Source organism: Callithrix jacchus, chromosome 16 (assembly GCF_049354715.1).
Source record: "Callithrix jacchus isolate 240 chromosome 16, calJac240_pri, whole genome shotgun sequence".
In the NCBI taxonomy this organism is placed as follows: Eukaryota; Metazoa; Chordata; class Mammalia; order Primates; family Cebidae; genus Callithrix; species Callithrix jacchus.
The window spans coordinates 92,712,780-92,731,594 of record NC_133517.1 but is presented as its reverse complement, the minus strand read 5'-3'; the positions used below and the strand labels follow the sequence as shown (position 1 = coordinate 92,731,594).

Here is an 18,815-nt window from a genome sequence, read left to right as displayed (position 1 = left end):
AAAGTAGGACAGTCATCTGACTCCTGGGGAAAAAAAAAGAGTTAAAGTTGCTTTAGGCTCCCGGAGAGAGATGTGCAGTTTGCACAATGCATCATGTAATGCTGCTTATAAACTACTTTGCTCTAGTATGTTTGTGTTGTTTCCAAATTTATGTTAGGAGTATGTTACCTTTTGCTTAGATGTTAAGTCTTACAGTGTTGTCATTCTTAGCCACACTGGGTAGATGATTTAATTTAGAGAAAGAAGACAGTAAAAATTCCTAAAATTGAAGTAGATAGACATCATTATGCTTTTCAGTGTTGGTGTTCATCAGTTTTCGATTTCTTTAGTTCACTTTTTATCTTTTTAACAAAGAGTAAAAGAGAAAGCTTTAATTGTAGATTTTCGTGGAAGTTGGTAAAAATTGAGGAGGCTTTGTGTCATGACTTGAAGAAAATTTCAATCTTTTTTGCCTTTGCTTGAGGAGCGTTAAAAAAAAAAAATGTGAACCTGAGGAAAGGGAAAGTGACTACCAAAAATTTACCTGTTCTGTTACTCATCTGAGATGATGCCCAACTCGCTGCATTTAATTAGTCACCACTCCTGGCCTTAACCACGAGGAGGGAGGAGGAAGCAGCGGGAGCTACTTGGAGCAGCTGCCCGGGACCTGAGGCGCGCGCCCAGAGCCCCCAGCCCGCCGAGCTGCAGCCGCGCCGCCACCTCCCCCTCCGGTCGCTGATTGGCGGGTACCGCAGCATCAGCGGCATCTCCCTGCGCGGGGAGGGCAGCGAGACTCCAGCAGCTCCATCCTCCAGGATTCTCGGCTCCCTCCCGGGCGAGACCTCCGACGTTCACAGCCAGCAGCCGCTCTGCCCGCCACCGCCTCCATCTCCTCCTCTTGACCCCTCTCCAATAACGTGGAGGTCCCGGCGGTCAAGAGAGCCACGTCTCCTCCGGGCCGGGTCAGGGAGGCAGCGGCCAGAGCCTCAGGGTCCCGCGCCAACAACCTCGCTCCTGGCCCGCTGGTCCCGGAACCGCTGCGGTCGCCGCGCCCTAGCCGCCAAGACGCCGCGTATCTTGTACCGCGGGAAAAGCGGGTCCTCGTCCAAGATGGGCCGGCAGGGCTTGGGGGGTGCCGGCGCTGCGGGACGCTCCATGCAGCGTTCCCAGAGCCGGAGCAGCCTCTCCGCCTCCTTCGAGGCTCTAGCCGGCTACTTTCCCTGCATGAACTCCCTGGAGGAGGAAGAAGGAGGTGAGACACCCCTTCCCCCGTAGTTGGTGTCTCCATCTGTTTAGAAAGTCGTTGGCTGAAGGGTTGGCAGGGGCAGAGGGAACTCCGCGTACCAGGGTCCCAGCTCCTCCGCTGTCCGGGACTGTGCCGGGGGGAGAGCCCCAGAGCGCGTCAGCTGAGCTGAGAAGTTGTTTCTTGGTTATTTGGCGAGCTCCACAGGCGCCGACTTGGGCAAAGGCTCTGCTAGTGAAGTTGTATGAGAATGTAGACTGGTGGGAGGCAAAGCGGCGCCTCTTGGGTGCACCTCGCTCTGTTTTTGTTTACTCTTCGCAGTCTGGTTGTTAGCATTTGGCCTGGAGGACAGAAATACTCGAAAACTCAACGGGAATGCAGCAGCAAAACTTTGAAACAGGAATTTCAGCCTATGAAAACCCCAAGATCCGGATGAGGGGAAGGGGGTTCACAGTGGACAGACAGGTGGAGGGTTGATGGCACCGAATGTGAGTTTGTGCTCAAGGCACAATCTCTGGTGTTTCAGCAATGCCATTGTCATTGAGCTAATGGAAAACACGAGGAGGACTCGCTGTTTTAAACTTTTCACCAGTTGGAGTCCATAAAGTTTTGAATAAGAGAACATGTATTTTCTTCATGAAGAACTTTCCAATAAGATTTAACAACTGACACTGAAATACAATTTATAAATAAAAATGAGAAATGACTGGTAAATAGTAAGTAGTGTCCCAACATTTGAAATATTTATTAATTTACTGATACACTAGTGGCAAACTGTGTTCATTTTTAGATGTATATCCAGAGTAGGTTAGTTATCATGATGTTAACTCTATTATTGTAAAACACAGGGTTGGTTTTGCTTCTGTCCCATGACAATTAGTGACCTCTTATTAGGACATCTGTAGTAAGCCCTGATTTAAAAGAAATTGCCTACTCTAAAAACGAATTGAAATAATTTTTTTCTGCTATTTTCCCTGATAAGGGTAGGGGGAAAGTAGAAGATGGAGGATTGGCAATATGTCTGCAAAGTTGTCTTCAGACTAATTTATTAGCTGGAGCTGTCTAAATTTCTTCTAACTTATTGTTACAATATCGGTTGGATATAAATCAATACAGATTTAACAGTAGGGTACTTCCCTATACAAACATGACTAAATTTTCATACTAGTCCTTTTCTGTTTTTGTTTGTACATTTGCATTTCACTTGCTTTCTATAATTATTTAAAATCCTAGAAAATATAAACAAGTCAAGAAATGAGTAAATTAAATTGAGTAAATGAATAATCGCAATTGTAGCTAAAACTTTTAGTACTTATTATCAGTCGGGCACTGTTCTAAGGACTTGATGTGTATTCTTTTAGGTCCACAACCACCTTATGAAGCAGTACTTTTATTATCCTCATTTCCCAGATGAGAAGACTGAGACAGGGAAAGGTTCAGAAATTCGTCCAGGGTCACCAAGATGGTAGGTAATAGAGCCAGCGTTTGAACCCAGGCAGTCAGCAACACAATCTATTCATTCAGCTTCCAAGCTATACTAGATTATTATTTTCTTATATTTGGCCACATTCACATACCTAGTAAGTGATGAGGCTAGAATTTAAACACTTGTGCCTGAAAATACATATTTAAATAAAACATAGGTTATTATGGATTCATTTCCCAAATTTTTATTTTTGCACCAAGTCTGTAGTCTTGAGTTTGCTTCAGATAAGGTATCATCCTTTTCCTTTAAATTATAACAAGGATTATTGGGTTTACAAAGTATCATTTCAAAACCTTTTTGAGACAAGAAACACGTATGTAAATGTGAAATTATTTCAAAATTTAAAGTACGTTTGCTTAACCATGGCTCACACAGACTAATCCCAAAGGAAATTCCTACATATACACATGGAAATTGGAACCGATTTCTGTTCCATAGTATGGCTTCTTAAATTGCCAAGACAAAATGTTTTATATGGGAAGCAGCGTTTTTAAAGTTAACCATCCAGTTCTCTGCTCATAACTAGAGAGGAGACACTGTCCATAAATTAGAAGTTTTTCCATTGGCTTACAGTCATTTGTACAGCCACAAGAAGAAATCTTAACTTTCTTCTTTGATTTTGCAATTCTCTTAACACCTTTGAAAGTCCTGGGATTTTTGAAGATATTTTAACATATTCTGCAGGATTGTAAAAGTTAGAAATCATTGGCCTAAAGCAGTGCTTCTGTTTTCTTTTTTTTTTTTTTTTTCTTTTGAGACACCCACACAGGATTCATGAAGGTCATGTGGATAACATACTAGGATTATGTTACTATTATCATAACTGTGAGACTCATTCTCATTTGTAAAGAAAGTAAATCCATCTCACCATATGATTTTCACACTGGTTAAGAGCAACTTTTCTAAAGATCACTGATCTACTAACCAGTGTGGTTTGATTAAATTAACCAATCAGTTCAGTAGGCCAGTCTGATTTTAAAGCTAGTCTTTTTTCTAAATTGTCTTTTCAGAAAGAGTGCAATAGCAAAATAATTTCAAATGTACCCTTTGAGTTTCATATTTACATTTTCTTCTTGTACAGCATATCTTGGCATTCCATTCTAAACAAAAAGTGCTGAGAAGTCTACAGAGAGATCATATTCTTTTCATTCATCCACTCATTCATTCATTCATTCAGAAATATTTATTGAGGATATTTGATAGGTTAGAAGCAATGAGTCTCTGAATTAGGTAGATATGCTCCCTTCCCTCTTAGAACTTACAGCCTAATGGCGATAAAGACATTAATAGAAATAATTAGGTAATTATAACTGTGACAGGTGTCAGGAAGGTAAAGTACAGAGAGCAACAAGAGATTATAAGAAAGCCTAATTTAGGAGTTAGAGAAGGGTGCCCTCAGAAAGTGAGGGTTGAACATTGATTCAGGAGTCAATGATAACCCTTAATTTTTCATGAACCAAGCCGATATCAGCAGCCTCCCACACACCTTAGAGAAGAATTTTCCTGCAGCCCACAACTAGTAAGTGATAGAGTTAAGATATAAAGCCAAAATCAGTCTTTGAAATTTCTAATCTAACTACTCTATGTGTTGCTTCTTCATTGTTATATGACATTTCCTCTTAATATGCTATGGTCTTGAAGACCAAGTACAATAATAAAAGTTACCACTTATTGGCTGGGCACAGTGGCTCATGCCTGTAACCCCAGCACTTTGGGAGGCCAAGGCAGATAGATCACAAGGTCAGGAGATTGAGACCATCCTGGCCAACATGGTGAAACTCTGTCTCTATTAAAATATAAAAAATTAGCTGGGTGTGGTGGTGCACACCTGTAGCCCCAGCTACTCGGGAGGCTGAGGCAGAGGCTTGAACCTGAGAGGCAGAAGCTGCAGTGAGCCGAGATCATGCCACTGCACTCTAGCCTGGTGACAGAGCAAGACTATGCCTGAAAAAAAAAAAAAAAAAAAAGAAAGAAAGTTACCATTTATTGTGCACTTTATATGTGCCACATTGGTTTAATTTCATGATAATTCTTCAAGGATGTTACTTTTTTCCTCATTTCACACATGTGAAAAGTAAAACTAAGGGAAGCTAAGCAACTTGTCTACAGATCATAAATCTCAATGAAGCTGACTTCAGTGAGGATGAAAGGCACATTCCCATAAACAAAATAAAGATTGCTGAAGGTCTTTGTGGGTTTGTTTTTTTTTCATCCTTTTCTCTGGGTATATTCCAGATAACTGTTCTCCTAATCTCTCTGGTTGTTGCTTTTTTTGTTTTTTTGTTTTTTTTTTTTTTTTGAGACGGAGTTTCACTCTTGTTACGCAGGCTGGAGTGCAATGGTGCAATCTCGGCTCACCGCAACCTCCGCCTCCTGGGTTCAGGCAATTCTCCTGCCTCAGCCTCCCGAGTAGCTGGGATTACAGGCGCGTGCCACAACACCCAGCTAATTTTTTGTATTTTTTAGTAGAGACGGGGTTTCACCATGTTGACCAGGATGGTCTCGATCTTTTGACCTCGTGATCCACCCGCCTGTTGTTTTTTTTTTAAGTGAAAGTACTAATAGTACCTTACATGTTATAAATTATGCTTACTTATCATTGAACCCTTTGAGATAAGAATTATTTTCACTATATAAACTACTTGGCCTCAACACTGAGTCCACCTCCCTACGTAGGATATTACTATGTGTAGAGTTTTCAAACATTAGAGACAATTATAAGAAAGAAGGAACTATTTCAAGGAAATGTTACCATTCCTAACAAGAGAAGAAACCCCACAACTTCTCACCTGTAGATCCAAGGTCAAATGATTATGGCCCTGTAATGTAGAAAAATGGCACATTTTTTAATACCTGGGGAATCTGGTTTCTCAGAACCTATCTTAATGTTACACGTGGCTCTGGGTTAGTGATTCTTGTTCGATTATGTCCATATGTGATGAATTTGGCCTGCCTGATTTTATGGTCTGCCACCTTTGGTTAAAATATAGTTTGGCAATCATACGGAAGAGATCCTATCAACTTAATACTGTAAAACTGAACTCATTAACTCATCAAACTTACTTTACATGTCACTAGCTTAAAAATAAATTATAGGAAAACCATCAAAGAAACAAGAACAGCTTTAAAATAACCAGAAAAGTGAGGAAAGAGTCTTTGCATGTGATAGTGAAGCTATAAGGAATTAAAATAAAATTGACTAAATAGACTGGAATAAAAAGACCTATTTAACTCTGCATCGCTCTTTAAGAGGTTATTCACCCAGCAAGAAGAGTATAAAGAGACATATCTTGTTCTAATATTTGTGTATAGTAAATAATATACTTCATTCTTAATAATCAGTCCCATTTGATTAAAATAGTTTAGAACTTTGCCCTTACTGCATTAGAATAAAAAAAGTCTTCATACATTTAAATGTAATCCTCTTAAAGCACAAACAGCATACCTGGCACAGTGGTATTCAGTGTCTATTAATAATTAACAGCATATAGTTCTACCGTTCTTTTCACACTAAACATCAGTATAACTGACTGTCATCCATCCATTATATTTATTCTGTTTAAAAATATAACATATGATAGAGACTTTTTTAAATGCAATGATCATACCTTTCGCACATCTTCATGAAGCCAGCCTTGGAAGCAGGACTTGGATAGACAGTTATAGGTTACTATGGATCTTTTTACAGGAAATATTATTTTTTTCTAGATTGTGATTATGTCTAATAAATCATTCCATAAATGAGTTCATGCCATTTTTAATAATAGCACAATATTTTTATATTAGATTTACATTATCACAGACAACATGAAGCAAAAGATTTTGGAATTAAGAAAAGTCAATTGAGTAAGAGTTCTACTCAATGCTTATCAAATATTACCTTTTTAATATAAGATTTAGAATCTTTCCCCACCATATGTTCAAATAGTATCTTTAAAGTAATTTAAAACTTTAACAGACTTAAGTTCTACAAAGAAAAAAAAACCCTTTAATATAAAAGTAAAATTAAACCCCAGTTTGCTTCTGTCCTTTAGCAGGTTCACTCAATTCAAAACCAGTAATGGAAACAAGTTTCTCTGTGGAGACATCTTATATATAGTGACTTATGAAGGAAACCCAATAGAAAGTTATAATAATAACATCCCATTTCTTCCAAGGACTATGTTTTAATGTAAATGTTCTGTTTTGTTATTAAGTAGGCCCCCATTTATGGATCAGACAAGGTTATTCTGTATATTTGTTCTCTCTCATATTGTAATGTTTTCTGATTGGATAGGAGGGAGATTTACCTAATGCTATGTATATATAATATTATTTGAACAAGTACAAAACAAATTAACACAAAAATTATAATATCATTCTAGTTTGGAAGTATCACTCTTTATTTCTTTTCACCTAAAAGTGAAAACAGGGTATTTATTTTAGTGTAAATCATGCCTTATGCAAAGATAATTTACCAAACCCATGAGCAGAATTCCCACCAGGCCTCACATGGACCTAAACTGGAAGCCAGAAGGCTGTTGCGAATCTATGAGCATTCCTTTCCCATTTCTTGCCATTGATTTCTTGCCATGATTCTTTGCATGGCTGTTTTTCCCTTTCTCAGCAGCTAGCCCTCTCCCTTGCTCTATTACCTAGACCATGTGGCCTGTGGAAAATGGCAGCCAGTGGCACCCAAGTTCACCTGTCACAGTTCCACCCACAATGCATGTTTCTGTCTTTCTCAGTCCCACTCCCAAATTCCCAAAGAAGAGTTTTCACTTATCCAATTTGGTCCAATCCAATACAGCCAGAAGGCAAGGCCACATACATAAACTTAGTCACCAAAAATGCATTTCTGTGGGCAACTAAGAAGAGAAGAGGTTATTGTGAGCTTTGTAGACATCACCAAAGGTGTCTGCTTTTGTCTGGATCATCAAGAACAAAGGAGTTGAAGAATCATTTTTTAAAATTTAGATTTTGTTTAAATTAGACCAAAAGGAAAGGAAATTTTATTTTAGCTACTTAAATATAAAATTATCAGCCGGGCATGGTGGCTCACACCTGTAATACCAACACTTTGGGAGACTGAGCCAGGTGGATCACCAGAGGTCAGGAGTTTGCGACCAGCCTGGGCAACATGGTGAAACCCTGTCTCTACTAAAAATACAAAAATTAACTGGGTGTGGTGGTGCATGCCTGTCATCCCAGGTACTCAAGAGGCTGAGGAGTGAGAATAGCTTGAACCTGGGAGGCAGAGGTTGCAGTGAGCCAAGATTTCACCGCTGCACTCCAGCCTGGGCGACAAAGTGAGATTCTGTCTCAAAAAAAGAAAAATAAAATAAAATTATCGGTTGTTCCCTTATTATTCCTGTAAATCACAGGCCAGGAAAGTAACATGCATCAGCGAAGTAGGACAGGAATAAAACAAAAGGGAAAAGACAGGGACTCAAAATGCTGGGGAAAGCTTACCTATCTATAAAAGTAAGATGAGTCGACCATTCTAGCTAATTGATGCCAAATGGAATGTCAGTCCAAGGTTGGAAAATTTACTTACTCTTTATATTTTCCTGAAGAAAACCTATAAATCTGATTGTTTACTTAAAACGTTTCAATTTTAAAATGTTGGCACATGAATAAAAACTTTCAAACATTATTTGGGCCAAACAAAACATATTTATTGGCCAAATGTGGCCTGACATTTAAGACTAACATTTCGCAACTTCTACCAAGGATATGCTTCATTCCCAACTTTTCTCAGTTGTCTTTCTTCTTTCCCATTCTTGTTGTCACCTTGATAGTTTGGGACACATTAGCTCACCTTTGAAGTGATCCGATAACCTCCCAAACTGCTCTCTCCCCCTTTTGGACCTCTCTACTCCAACCCAATGTCACTGACCCTATACCAGTTCTCTTAAACATCATCTTCATCTTAACACTACCCATCGTTCAAAAACGTGAGTAGATTTTCATCTCCTACTGAATGAAGCCTTTAGCCTGACATTCAAATTCTTTAACAATATGAAGGATTTGGTTTTTTTTGTGGTTTAGCATCCCCACCTCCCAAGGCTAGTAATTCTATAAAACTGAGGCTTCTTGCTCTTTGTCTCCAAAGTTTTGTTCATGCCTTGCTTTCTATTCTTCCTTTGCAACTGTATATGTATCCTGTCTACTTGTCCTTCAAGGCCCAGCTCATATCCCATCTACTATATGAAGTCTTCAGAAGCCATAAGAGCTTCTGTAGGCAGAGGAAAAGCTGTGTAGCTGAATTGAAAATATTGGCTCCACCTCTTCATAATTGTATGGACTAAGAGGATAATTTCAGCTTTAGTTTCCTCATTTTTATGCAAAGTGTACATAATAATATCTATCTTGGATCAATGTTGTGAACTAGTATTATGCTTACTATTCCCTTACAATCCCATTTCAAAATGTTTTCCCTTTTTCTGAGCATCTAAATGTGTGCTATCTAATACATGAGGTATTAGCCATATATGACTATTTAAATTTAAATAAATTTAAATTTTTATTCCTCAGTCCCACTAGCCACCTTTGTTCAGTGGTGATTACCTTATATCTAGTGATATATGTCTAGTGATCACCTTATCAGGCAGTGCAGAATTATAGAACATTTCCATTCACAGTAAGTTCTACCAGACAATGCAGCTCTAGAAACTTACTACCACTCATAAAGCCCTTAGTGCGTATTGCCTTGCACTGTCATTATTTGTGTACTATCTTACTTACTAAATTTAAAAATCATATAGTTGGGAATTATGTGACCATGGGTTACATATTTGTTATCTCTCACAGTACCTTACATCTAGGGAGTATTTAACAAATAGGTAGCGGATGAATAAATGAACAAGTACCTGGTCGGTTTCTATGTTCTTATCACGGAATGGAAAGAAGCTAGTAGAGCTGAAAGGGACTATATGATTAAGTGATTGTTTGCATTCTTGCAGGTACAAGAATACTTGATTGTTATGCATTCTTTGGGCTACACTTAGAAGCTGTATATACTTAATATAAACTAGCAGCATATTTTTCTATCATACATTACAAAAACATGCATATGAAACATGTTTCCTTTCAGGTGCCCAGTTGCAATCAACAGAAATCAATTCTGACAATTTAGGCAGAAAAGAAAGGTATTTGCTAAGAGATACGGGATAGATCATAGACTCTCTAGAAAGGCTGGAGATTCTGGGCTATAGTTTAGGAGTGATACCAAAAACCATACTGCAGGTTCATCCTGTTCAACTTCCACTGCTTCTTGGCACAGACATCACAGCTTTGCATCATTGTCAGGACTCATGTGACTCACTGCATGATGCTACAGGATCACTTCAGAAAAATATGTTCTGGCCACCACCCTCATTAGAATGAAGGCCTATGGTATCCCTGATTCTTTGCTTTAGTAACTTCAGATTCAGAGTTTGGAAAACTAGTGCCTCAACCATGTGCTTATGCCCTAATTGCGGAGCAGGCTGGAAAGTGACCCTGACTATTTTAACTTATACAGTTGAAGGATGGGCTGTTTTTCAAACATAGAAGGAAGATTCAAATGCTGGTAAGCCAAAAATATTAACAAATGTCAACTTTGTAATATAAAATAATTATCAGTGGTTTTTAAAAAACTAAGCTCAATATGATTTGCTATTTTTAATTTTTTAAATAAGAATTTGTCGTATTGTTATTTTCCTCTTTGTTCATTGAACATAAGCAGACAAGAATGGGGGGAAATCTATAGAAAAAAATCTAAGGTAAGAATATGGCGTTCTCAATTTTAACTTTTTCTGCAGATTTGACCACTGAAATATCCATGCACTCTCCTATTTTTTCCTTTAGAGTGTGACAAATACCTCCGCAGAAGAACAATCTTAAAATCATATTCATTTATGACATGCTGGTTGAAATCTAGGAACTTTTGAGCAATGTGTATTTCTCTCATATCTAAATGTGGCTTTTCATGTTATGGTGACCCATAAGCCTAAAGACAAGTTATCTGCCTCTTAAAAAAATCTAATTTAAATGCATGATAGCCACAGAATAACTGAAAGAAAAATTCCCATTTAGAAAAGACAGAATAGGAAACACAAAACAATCAATCATCTATAGGAATGATCAAATCCCACTCAGTAGGAATGGCAGAGATTGACGGTAGAGTATGTTTCTTGGTTTACTCATCTGGCAACCCCGGTTCTGTTTTCAGGGAGAGGTTTCTTTGTTGTTTATTCTCTATGGCCATGAAGGTTTGTATTGAAGAGGTGGCTCCATAGCTGTCATAGCCTGCTTCTTTCTAATACACTAGATTTGGAAACTCAGTTGTTGTCTTATGGGCTCAACAGAATTTTATAAGGTAAAGTAGTAATTTTATCAGTAGTGCAGAAATTCAGTAGGGTTACATTCTGTTTGCTTCAAATCAGTTTCAAGTGTGAGTCTCTTCAGCTAAATCCTTCATTAGATACAAATTTTCAGTCTAAAGATTCCGGTGCCCTACTCACTTCCCTTGCTTTCAGCTTAATGGCAACAACCTTGATACCATCTGGAAAAAAGGATTTGGGCAGGAAGGCAACCCCTTAATTCAGTTTGGCCAGTAGGCTCTCTCCCCTTACATGGCAGGGCCTGTTATTTATACATAGTTTTTTTCTGCAGATTTATGATAATTTTATACGTCATTCAGTTTCCAAAACTCTTTTATGCAGAATATAGGATCTGATCCTTTTTCAACCCTATTTATCAAACACCACTACATGTTGTTTATGCTATGGCATAAGGTAATTATGATTCCAGGTTTGCACAAAAGAACTCTGACCTACAGAAAAATAAGTTACCTGCCCAAAATTTGCAAATAGTTAAATAGGAACTTGAACTCATATTATCTGGTTCTAAAATGGCATGTTCATTTGATTATAAAATACTGTCTCAAAATATCTAACTTCAGAGTTATGAAGAGGTTGGCTATATTTCACATCCATTCTTGAGAGAGAAACAGGCACAGGTATCAGTAGACTGATGCATGATCAAGTACAGATCTGAAAGTTGAAAAAAAAAAGCCAAGGACTAGGGTAGTGGATATGCAGCGCTATCTAAGTAGTTCAACTGTGGATCAGGAAGGATTATTTTCTAATTGGCTTTTACTCAATCCCCCTTAGTGCAGTAGTAGTAGCAACCTCAGACAAGAAGAACAAGAAGGTACCAAAAAATGCCAAATGCCAAAAGAATAGCAATAACAACTTCTTATATTTAAATGTGTTAAGAATACCAAAATGATATGCGTTACTTTTATGGAAAAAAATATATCTTACTGCAGAAGAATCATAAGCTTTATTTCTTCATAGGGTTTTATTTCTCATTAAAAGTCAGTATTCACAATTACAAGATGCCATAATGGTAAATGTGCCTGTCAGTCCTCTGGCTTGATCCCTCTCTTTTGCAGATGAGGATTAAAACACACAAGAGGTCAAGATCCTTTTCAAATCCACATGTTGGCAAATCTGCAGTTTTTCACGATGTATTCAGTCCTATTGACAGCTGTGGTATCATTTGATGAAATCTCCAATTTTTGATATGGGTTGGTCCAAAGTGACATGCTGAGAGATTGAAATGCATATGTATATTGTAGGAAGTAACAGTTTCTAGCACAGTTGTTTCCATTTTTATTAAAAATACTGTTACCATCATGTTCTCGAAGTTGGAATTTAGCAAGGAAAGTGACCTTTCCCCATTTTTCATGAGAGAACCAAAAAAAAAAAGAGAAGAATGATCTGAGTCTCAACACTATCCACAAAACAATGTATTTTAAGTTTGTTTGGACATGGAAGGAGAACCTGAGATGAGGTTTCAAGTCACTGATTATGCTGGAATTATAAATTTGTGTTCAAAATACTAAGTGAAGATGCAAGTCAGCATGCTTTGAGAAACAAGGATCGGTTTTGACACTGCCAAAATTTGAGTTCAAATCTCATCTATATCATTAGTCAACTGTGTGAATTGGTCACTTTCCTCATATGCAAAATGGTAGTAATCATCACTGCCATGCAATCTTCTTATGAGGACTAGAGATAGGTAGACTTTACATCCAAAGTAGCCCCACATAGTTGCAAGTCATGAAACAATAGCTCTTTCCTTCCTTTGTTCTGAATTGAGTAGTTGAGTTTTTTTCCTGGCTTTTATTTTGAAATATTTCAAATATACAAAAAGGAATGATACAATGAGAATCCACTACATACCTTGATAGATCCCACTGACTTTATCTTCTCTTTCTCTCTTTTCACTCATAAACACACATGGATACACACATATGGATTCACAACATACACCACATACACATGGTATGTATTTTTGCTGAACATTTGAGCATAAGATAAGTTGAAGACATCATGATAAATAATTAAGTACTTTTAGCATACATCTCAAATTAAATATATATGTAAACATAAAATTAACCCAAAAAACCTTTTATTATCTCATATTCATTCTGTATCTAATTTTCTTCAGTTCAGTTATCCCCCAAAAAACTGTTTCTTATAACTTTTTATTGTTTTTCTCCTTAATGCAGGATTCAGTCAAAGTTCATTCATTGCATTTGGTTGTTATGCTTAATATAAAACAGTACTTTCCCTTTTGTTTTTCATGGTATTGACTTTTGAAGAATCCAAACAAAACTGTCTGTACAATGTCCAACATCCTAGATATTTTTTATTATTTTCTCCAGTCCCTGTATTTCTGGTAAACTGGAGGTTAGACTAGAGATGTGATTACATTGAGGTTAAATGTCATTAAGTGATGTAACTTTATATAGTCCATCGATAGACACATATTGTCAAGATTTCTTACTCCTGGGCATGCTACATTTCATCACTTGATTAAGAGGTGACTGCCAGTTTCTCTCTATGGAAAAGATATATTTTTCCCTTTATACTTACTAAGCAATATCTGGAGTAATACTTTGGTACCATGTGAATATTCTGTTCTCCAAAAATTATCCAATAATTTTAATATCCAGTGCTGACTCTTGACTGAATCAATTATTACACTGGGACTGTGAATTTTAATTGAATTTTTTGAACCGTAATCAAACTTATTTAATTCACTTAAAATGTGTATTAATCCTGTCCTTTTACATTATGTCATACAGTCTGTATTAATATAGTATTAATAACTTATTTTCTTACATACAGCATTTTCACATATGACGTGACATTTTCTACTTTTTATAGACAAATATTTTCGACTTATGTTTTTTTTTAGTGAAAATAAGTGGTTCTATTAATGGGTATGTGAATACTATTATAAGTCATACTGCATGTTAATTTTATATACAAAGGTCAGATGAAAAGTAGTTACAAATGTAAAAGAAGATCAGGAATTAGAGAAATAAAAAGTTTCTTTCCAAGAAGAGTGTGAGGAGACATGATGACTAAATGTAATGTGGTATCCTGGATCAGAAAAAAGCACTTTAGGTAAAAACTAAGGAAATCAGAATAAAGTATAGACTTTAGTCAATAGTCATATATCAATATTAGTTCATTAATTGTCGCAAATTTACCATACCATGTAAAATGTTGATAATAGGGAAAATTGGGTGTAGAAAATGTCACGTCATATGTGAAAATGCTGTATGTAAGAAAATAAGTTATTAATACTATATTAATACAGACTGTATAACATAATGTAAAAGGACAGGATTAATACACATTTTAAGTGAATTAAATAAGTTTGATTATGGTTCAAAAAATTCAATTAAAATTCACAGTCCCAGTGTAATAATTGATTCAGTCAAGAGTCAGCACTGGATATTAAAATTATTGGCTAATTTTTGGAGAACAGAATATTCACATGGTACCAAAGTATTACTCCAGATATTGCTTAGTAAGTATAAGGGAAAATATATCTTTTCCATAGAGAGAAACTGGCAGTCTGTACTATCTTTGGCAATTTTCCTGTAAATCCGAAACTATTCTAAAATCAAATATTTATGTAAAATTATTTTACTGTTTTAACTGTGAATCTGAATTTTAAGAACAGTGATTAAAATTTCTTTAAATATAGTATAAAACAAAAGCCATGAAAACAGTTATAAAATAGAATATCAAATTCAGAGTTTTTAACAAAGCTGTATTTAAAATTGCTAATTTTAAAATTATATTAAAAACAAAAACAGACCAATTAAGACCTTATTTGCAAGAAAATGGAATACTGTCTATGTATGGGTATCTGTCAGAATAGGTTAGGTTGTAATAACAAACAATTAAAAGTATTAATAATTTAACACAAAAAAATTATGTCTCACTCCTGCTACATGTCCATTAAGAGTCATATATATGACTATACTCAGGCTGATGGAAGGAAAACTAGTGAGACATATCAGCTGCTGAATCTTCTACCTGAAAGTTACATGGGTTAGTTTTGCTCACAGTTCATTGGAAAAGCAAGTCACATGACCACACCTAACTTTAGAGGTGGGAAGGTGAATATACATGAATAGCCCTAATGTCTACCATAATCCCATAATTGTGACCCCTGCTTGAAGCTCACCATTCTGTCGCTCTTAGCTATATAACTTTTATAACATGAAATAGTTGTGACAAAGCTTTTGGAATGAATGCATTCATGTTAAACTCTGAAACAATTTTGAGTGTCAATTGTTAGTTTTTAATTTCAATTTTATTTTAATTGTAAATGCAGAGCCTGGATTAGCCCAAACAAAATTGTTGGCTATTTGTCTTTTTTTTTAGACTTTTAGAGATTTGAATTATATTTATGATAGTAGCAAGACCTGAGAAACTTAAGGGTATGAGCTTTTACACGCAGTTATAATAATCCTTGATGGTGTCCCCATATTGAGGTCTTACAGGGCCAAACAGATAAATAAATCAACATCTTTCATGTCTTGATATAAAATGGGACAGAAGTTATAAAATCTGCTAATGGCACTATTTACAATAGCAAAGACTTGGAACCAATTCAAATACCCATCAGTGACACTGGATAAAGACAATGTGGTACATATGCACCATGGAATACTACGCAGCCATAAAAAAGAATGAGTTCATGTCCTTTTCAGGGACATGGATGAAGCTGGAAGCCATCATTCTCAGCAAACTAACACAGGAACAGAAGACCAAATACCACATGTTCTCACTCATAAGTGGGAATTGAACAATAAGAACACATGGACACAGGAAGGGGAACATCACACATTGGGGCCTGTCAGTGGGTGGGGGTAAGGAGAGGGAGAGCATTAGGACAAATACCTAATGCATACAGGGCTTAAAACCTAGATGATGAGTTGATAGGTGCAGAAAACCACCATGGCACATGTATCCCTATGTAACAAACCTGCACGTTCTGCACCTGTATCCAAGAACTTAAAAGTAAAATTTTAAGAAAATCTGCTGATGGGAGGGAAGTCATGTTCCACAGAGTCTACCACAGAGATTGATGAAGGTGCTGGAGACAACAATTGTTATATTTAAATTTTAGGCATTAAAGAAGCAAGGTGGAAGAGAGTAAAAATTTATCGTTGTTAATAATTCTTAAAGATGAAAAAGTCTTCTACCAAAGACAAACTAGCTACTCAGGACCTCAACTTTCTCATTGCTGCAGTAAGGAAGTGCATAAACTACACAGATATACTGAACACCCAAGATTGCTTCCTAAAATCTGTGATTCAATAATTTTAGAAATTCTCCTTGTAATGCATTTTTAATATTCTTTAAATGTAAGGCAAATGGTTTTCTAAATTATACTCACTCTGAGAAATGGTAATTTTGAATAAAATGCAAAAATAGCAACTTGTTAAAGCATATAAATTGTGGTCTAAACTAAACTGTAAAGTCAGTTTTCATAATCTGCCAACTATTCTTCATCCTGTTTCCATAAATCATTTTGCATATTGACATTGAGAAAACCCTGAATCCAAAGTAATCCACCTGCAGTAGCTGAGACCTTGCAGGTGGGAGCAAGCAGGAATGAGTTATGTGAATCCAAGATTTGAAAGGAGGTCACCATGACATTAAGTTTGACAATGCATTGTAAGCCTGGCCTTGGGTGGGACTTAGAATAGTTTCCAAGTCAGTAGCAGAGAGGACCTTTTAGTTTTTGTTGTCAAGTCACTCAAAAGGTTTTCTGGTTTCCACTTATTATTAGGGGAAACTGACCCTTTGGTCTTTTGTTTAATCAAATGGCTTTACTGAGGGTGCCAAGTAAATGAGTCATCAGACTAAGCAGAGCAGAATAACAAGGACACCTCCTGTGTTCTGCTTTCTGCCTGTGATGTTTTACAGTTCATGATCTCAGTTTTTTACCTGCAGGCATCTTCTCCAAATGTACTTTGGCTTAAAATACCTAATACCAAAATGAGTGGTTTAAGGGCTCAGCAACAACACCATCTGGGCCTTACCTGAGTGTTTTTTAATGTCTCAATACACACACACACACACGCACGCACACACATTATACATATATGTTTATCTATGCATGTGTATATTTATGTGTATGTATGTATATGCTTTTTGAAAATGTACACTTTTTAAAATAATGGCTAAGTTTTTACAGTTTTGGTAGTCTATCCCTAAATCACAATAGGATATTTTAATAAGCCTCCTCATTTAAAAAACTTATTTACAAGGGATTCAGAACTTACCTTGTTAGTTTTATATTACAGTGTAACAATTATCACAAATTTAACAGCTGAAAACACCACCCAGTTAATAATTCACAGTTCTGTAGGTCACAAATCTGGCATGGTTAGCTGGGTTTTCTCTCTAGAGCATCAGAGGGCTGAAATGAAGAGGTTGCCTGGGCTGAGTTCTTGCCTGGAGGTTCTGGGGGAGAAAATGAGCTTTTAAGGTCATTTAGGTGGTGGACAGAATTCCTTAAAGGTGTAGGCCCGAAGCCCTCATTGTCTTGCTGACTGTCAGCCAGGCAGCACTCTCAGCAGCTAGAGGCTGCTCTCTCATCTTTTCCATGTGGCCCCTTCCATCTTCCAGCATACAGAGGTACATTGAATTTTCTAGTGATCCACATCTCTCTGATTTCCTCTTCAGGAACCAGCCAGAGAAAGCACTCTGCTTTAAAAGGGCTAGTGTGGTTCAGTTAGGCCCATTCAGATAATCTCCCTATCTTTAGGTCAACTGATTAGTAACCTTAATTGCATCTGTAAAATCCCTTTTACCATGTAAAGTAAAGTAACATAATCATGGGCATCATCTTAGAATTCTTCCTGCCACGTTTACTTTATATAAATCTTCACTGTTATATAGATAGATTCAGTTTTTAGGTTGAATAACATAACAAATCATTTGAAACATTAAGTGTGATTCATGGTAATGAATGACATTCAAGTTAAATTAGTTTTATTGTGAATGTAACTAAAGAGTTTGTGGTGTTGAAAAATAAATTACTTTTAAAATAAGCCTATAAATGTATTTGATAAGGAACATTGAAAAAGACATGTATCAAAGAGCTACTATAAATGTTCAATATATTAGTTGGATTTATTTGATTCTGTCAGATGATAGTGAGTAGCATATCTCCTCAGGGTATGCTGTTAATCATGGTCTTGGTTATGCATTAATACACAAACTCCTGGACATTAGAATTCAAAAACATCAGAAATCATCTGCCTTCCTCCCCCTCCCTTTTTCATAAATGAGGAGCCGGAGACTCAGAGAGGGGATATAACTCAGAGAAGACAGCAGATTAGTGGTAGAGTCGGGCCTAGAATACATATGATGCATTTTCTATGTATCAGGCACTATATTAAGTGCTTTAGATGCATTGTTTTCCTTAATACAAAAATTCCTACCTCAGTCCTAATGAGGTAGCCATTATTATCGTTGTTGTCTTTCCAGTTTGAGGACACTGAGTCACAGAGAGGGTATGTAAATTGCTCAGTGTCATTCACCTTGTAAATTGTAGAGTGGAAACTAAAAGAGATGGAGTTTGACACCAGGACCTGACTGTGCTCTGCTTTTTCTACCCCAAAAGCTGCTTCTAATAGGGCCTTCCATATGCAGTTACAGCATTAGCATAGTATAATCTCCATAGACAGCTGCACAAGCTCCCCATTTAGTTCTATTCTGACAATGAAGTACTTTATAGCAGAAAATTTGGAGT

The 18,815-nt window shown here is 36.7% G+C and overlaps 1 protein-coding gene across 50 annotated transcripts in view; it reads left to right on the top strand.

Annotated features, from left to right (window-relative positions):
* The window catches only part of RIMS2 (regulating synaptic membrane exocytosis 2), a 724,815-nt gene that overhangs the window by 693,191 nt on the left and 12,809 nt on the right, over positions 1-18,815 (top strand). The window contains exon 1 of one of the 50 annotated variants that reach the window (XM_035276378.3): positions 793-1,231. The exons of the other annotated variants lie outside the window; for them this stretch is intronic. Within the exon in view, the coding sequence (XP_035132269.1) occupies positions 1,090-1,231 (142 nt within the window). The 5' untranslated portion in view covers positions 793-1,089. Of the gene's footprint in view, positions 1-792; positions 1,232-18,815 lie in introns of those variants that run through there. 50 annotated transcript variants of the gene reach the window in all.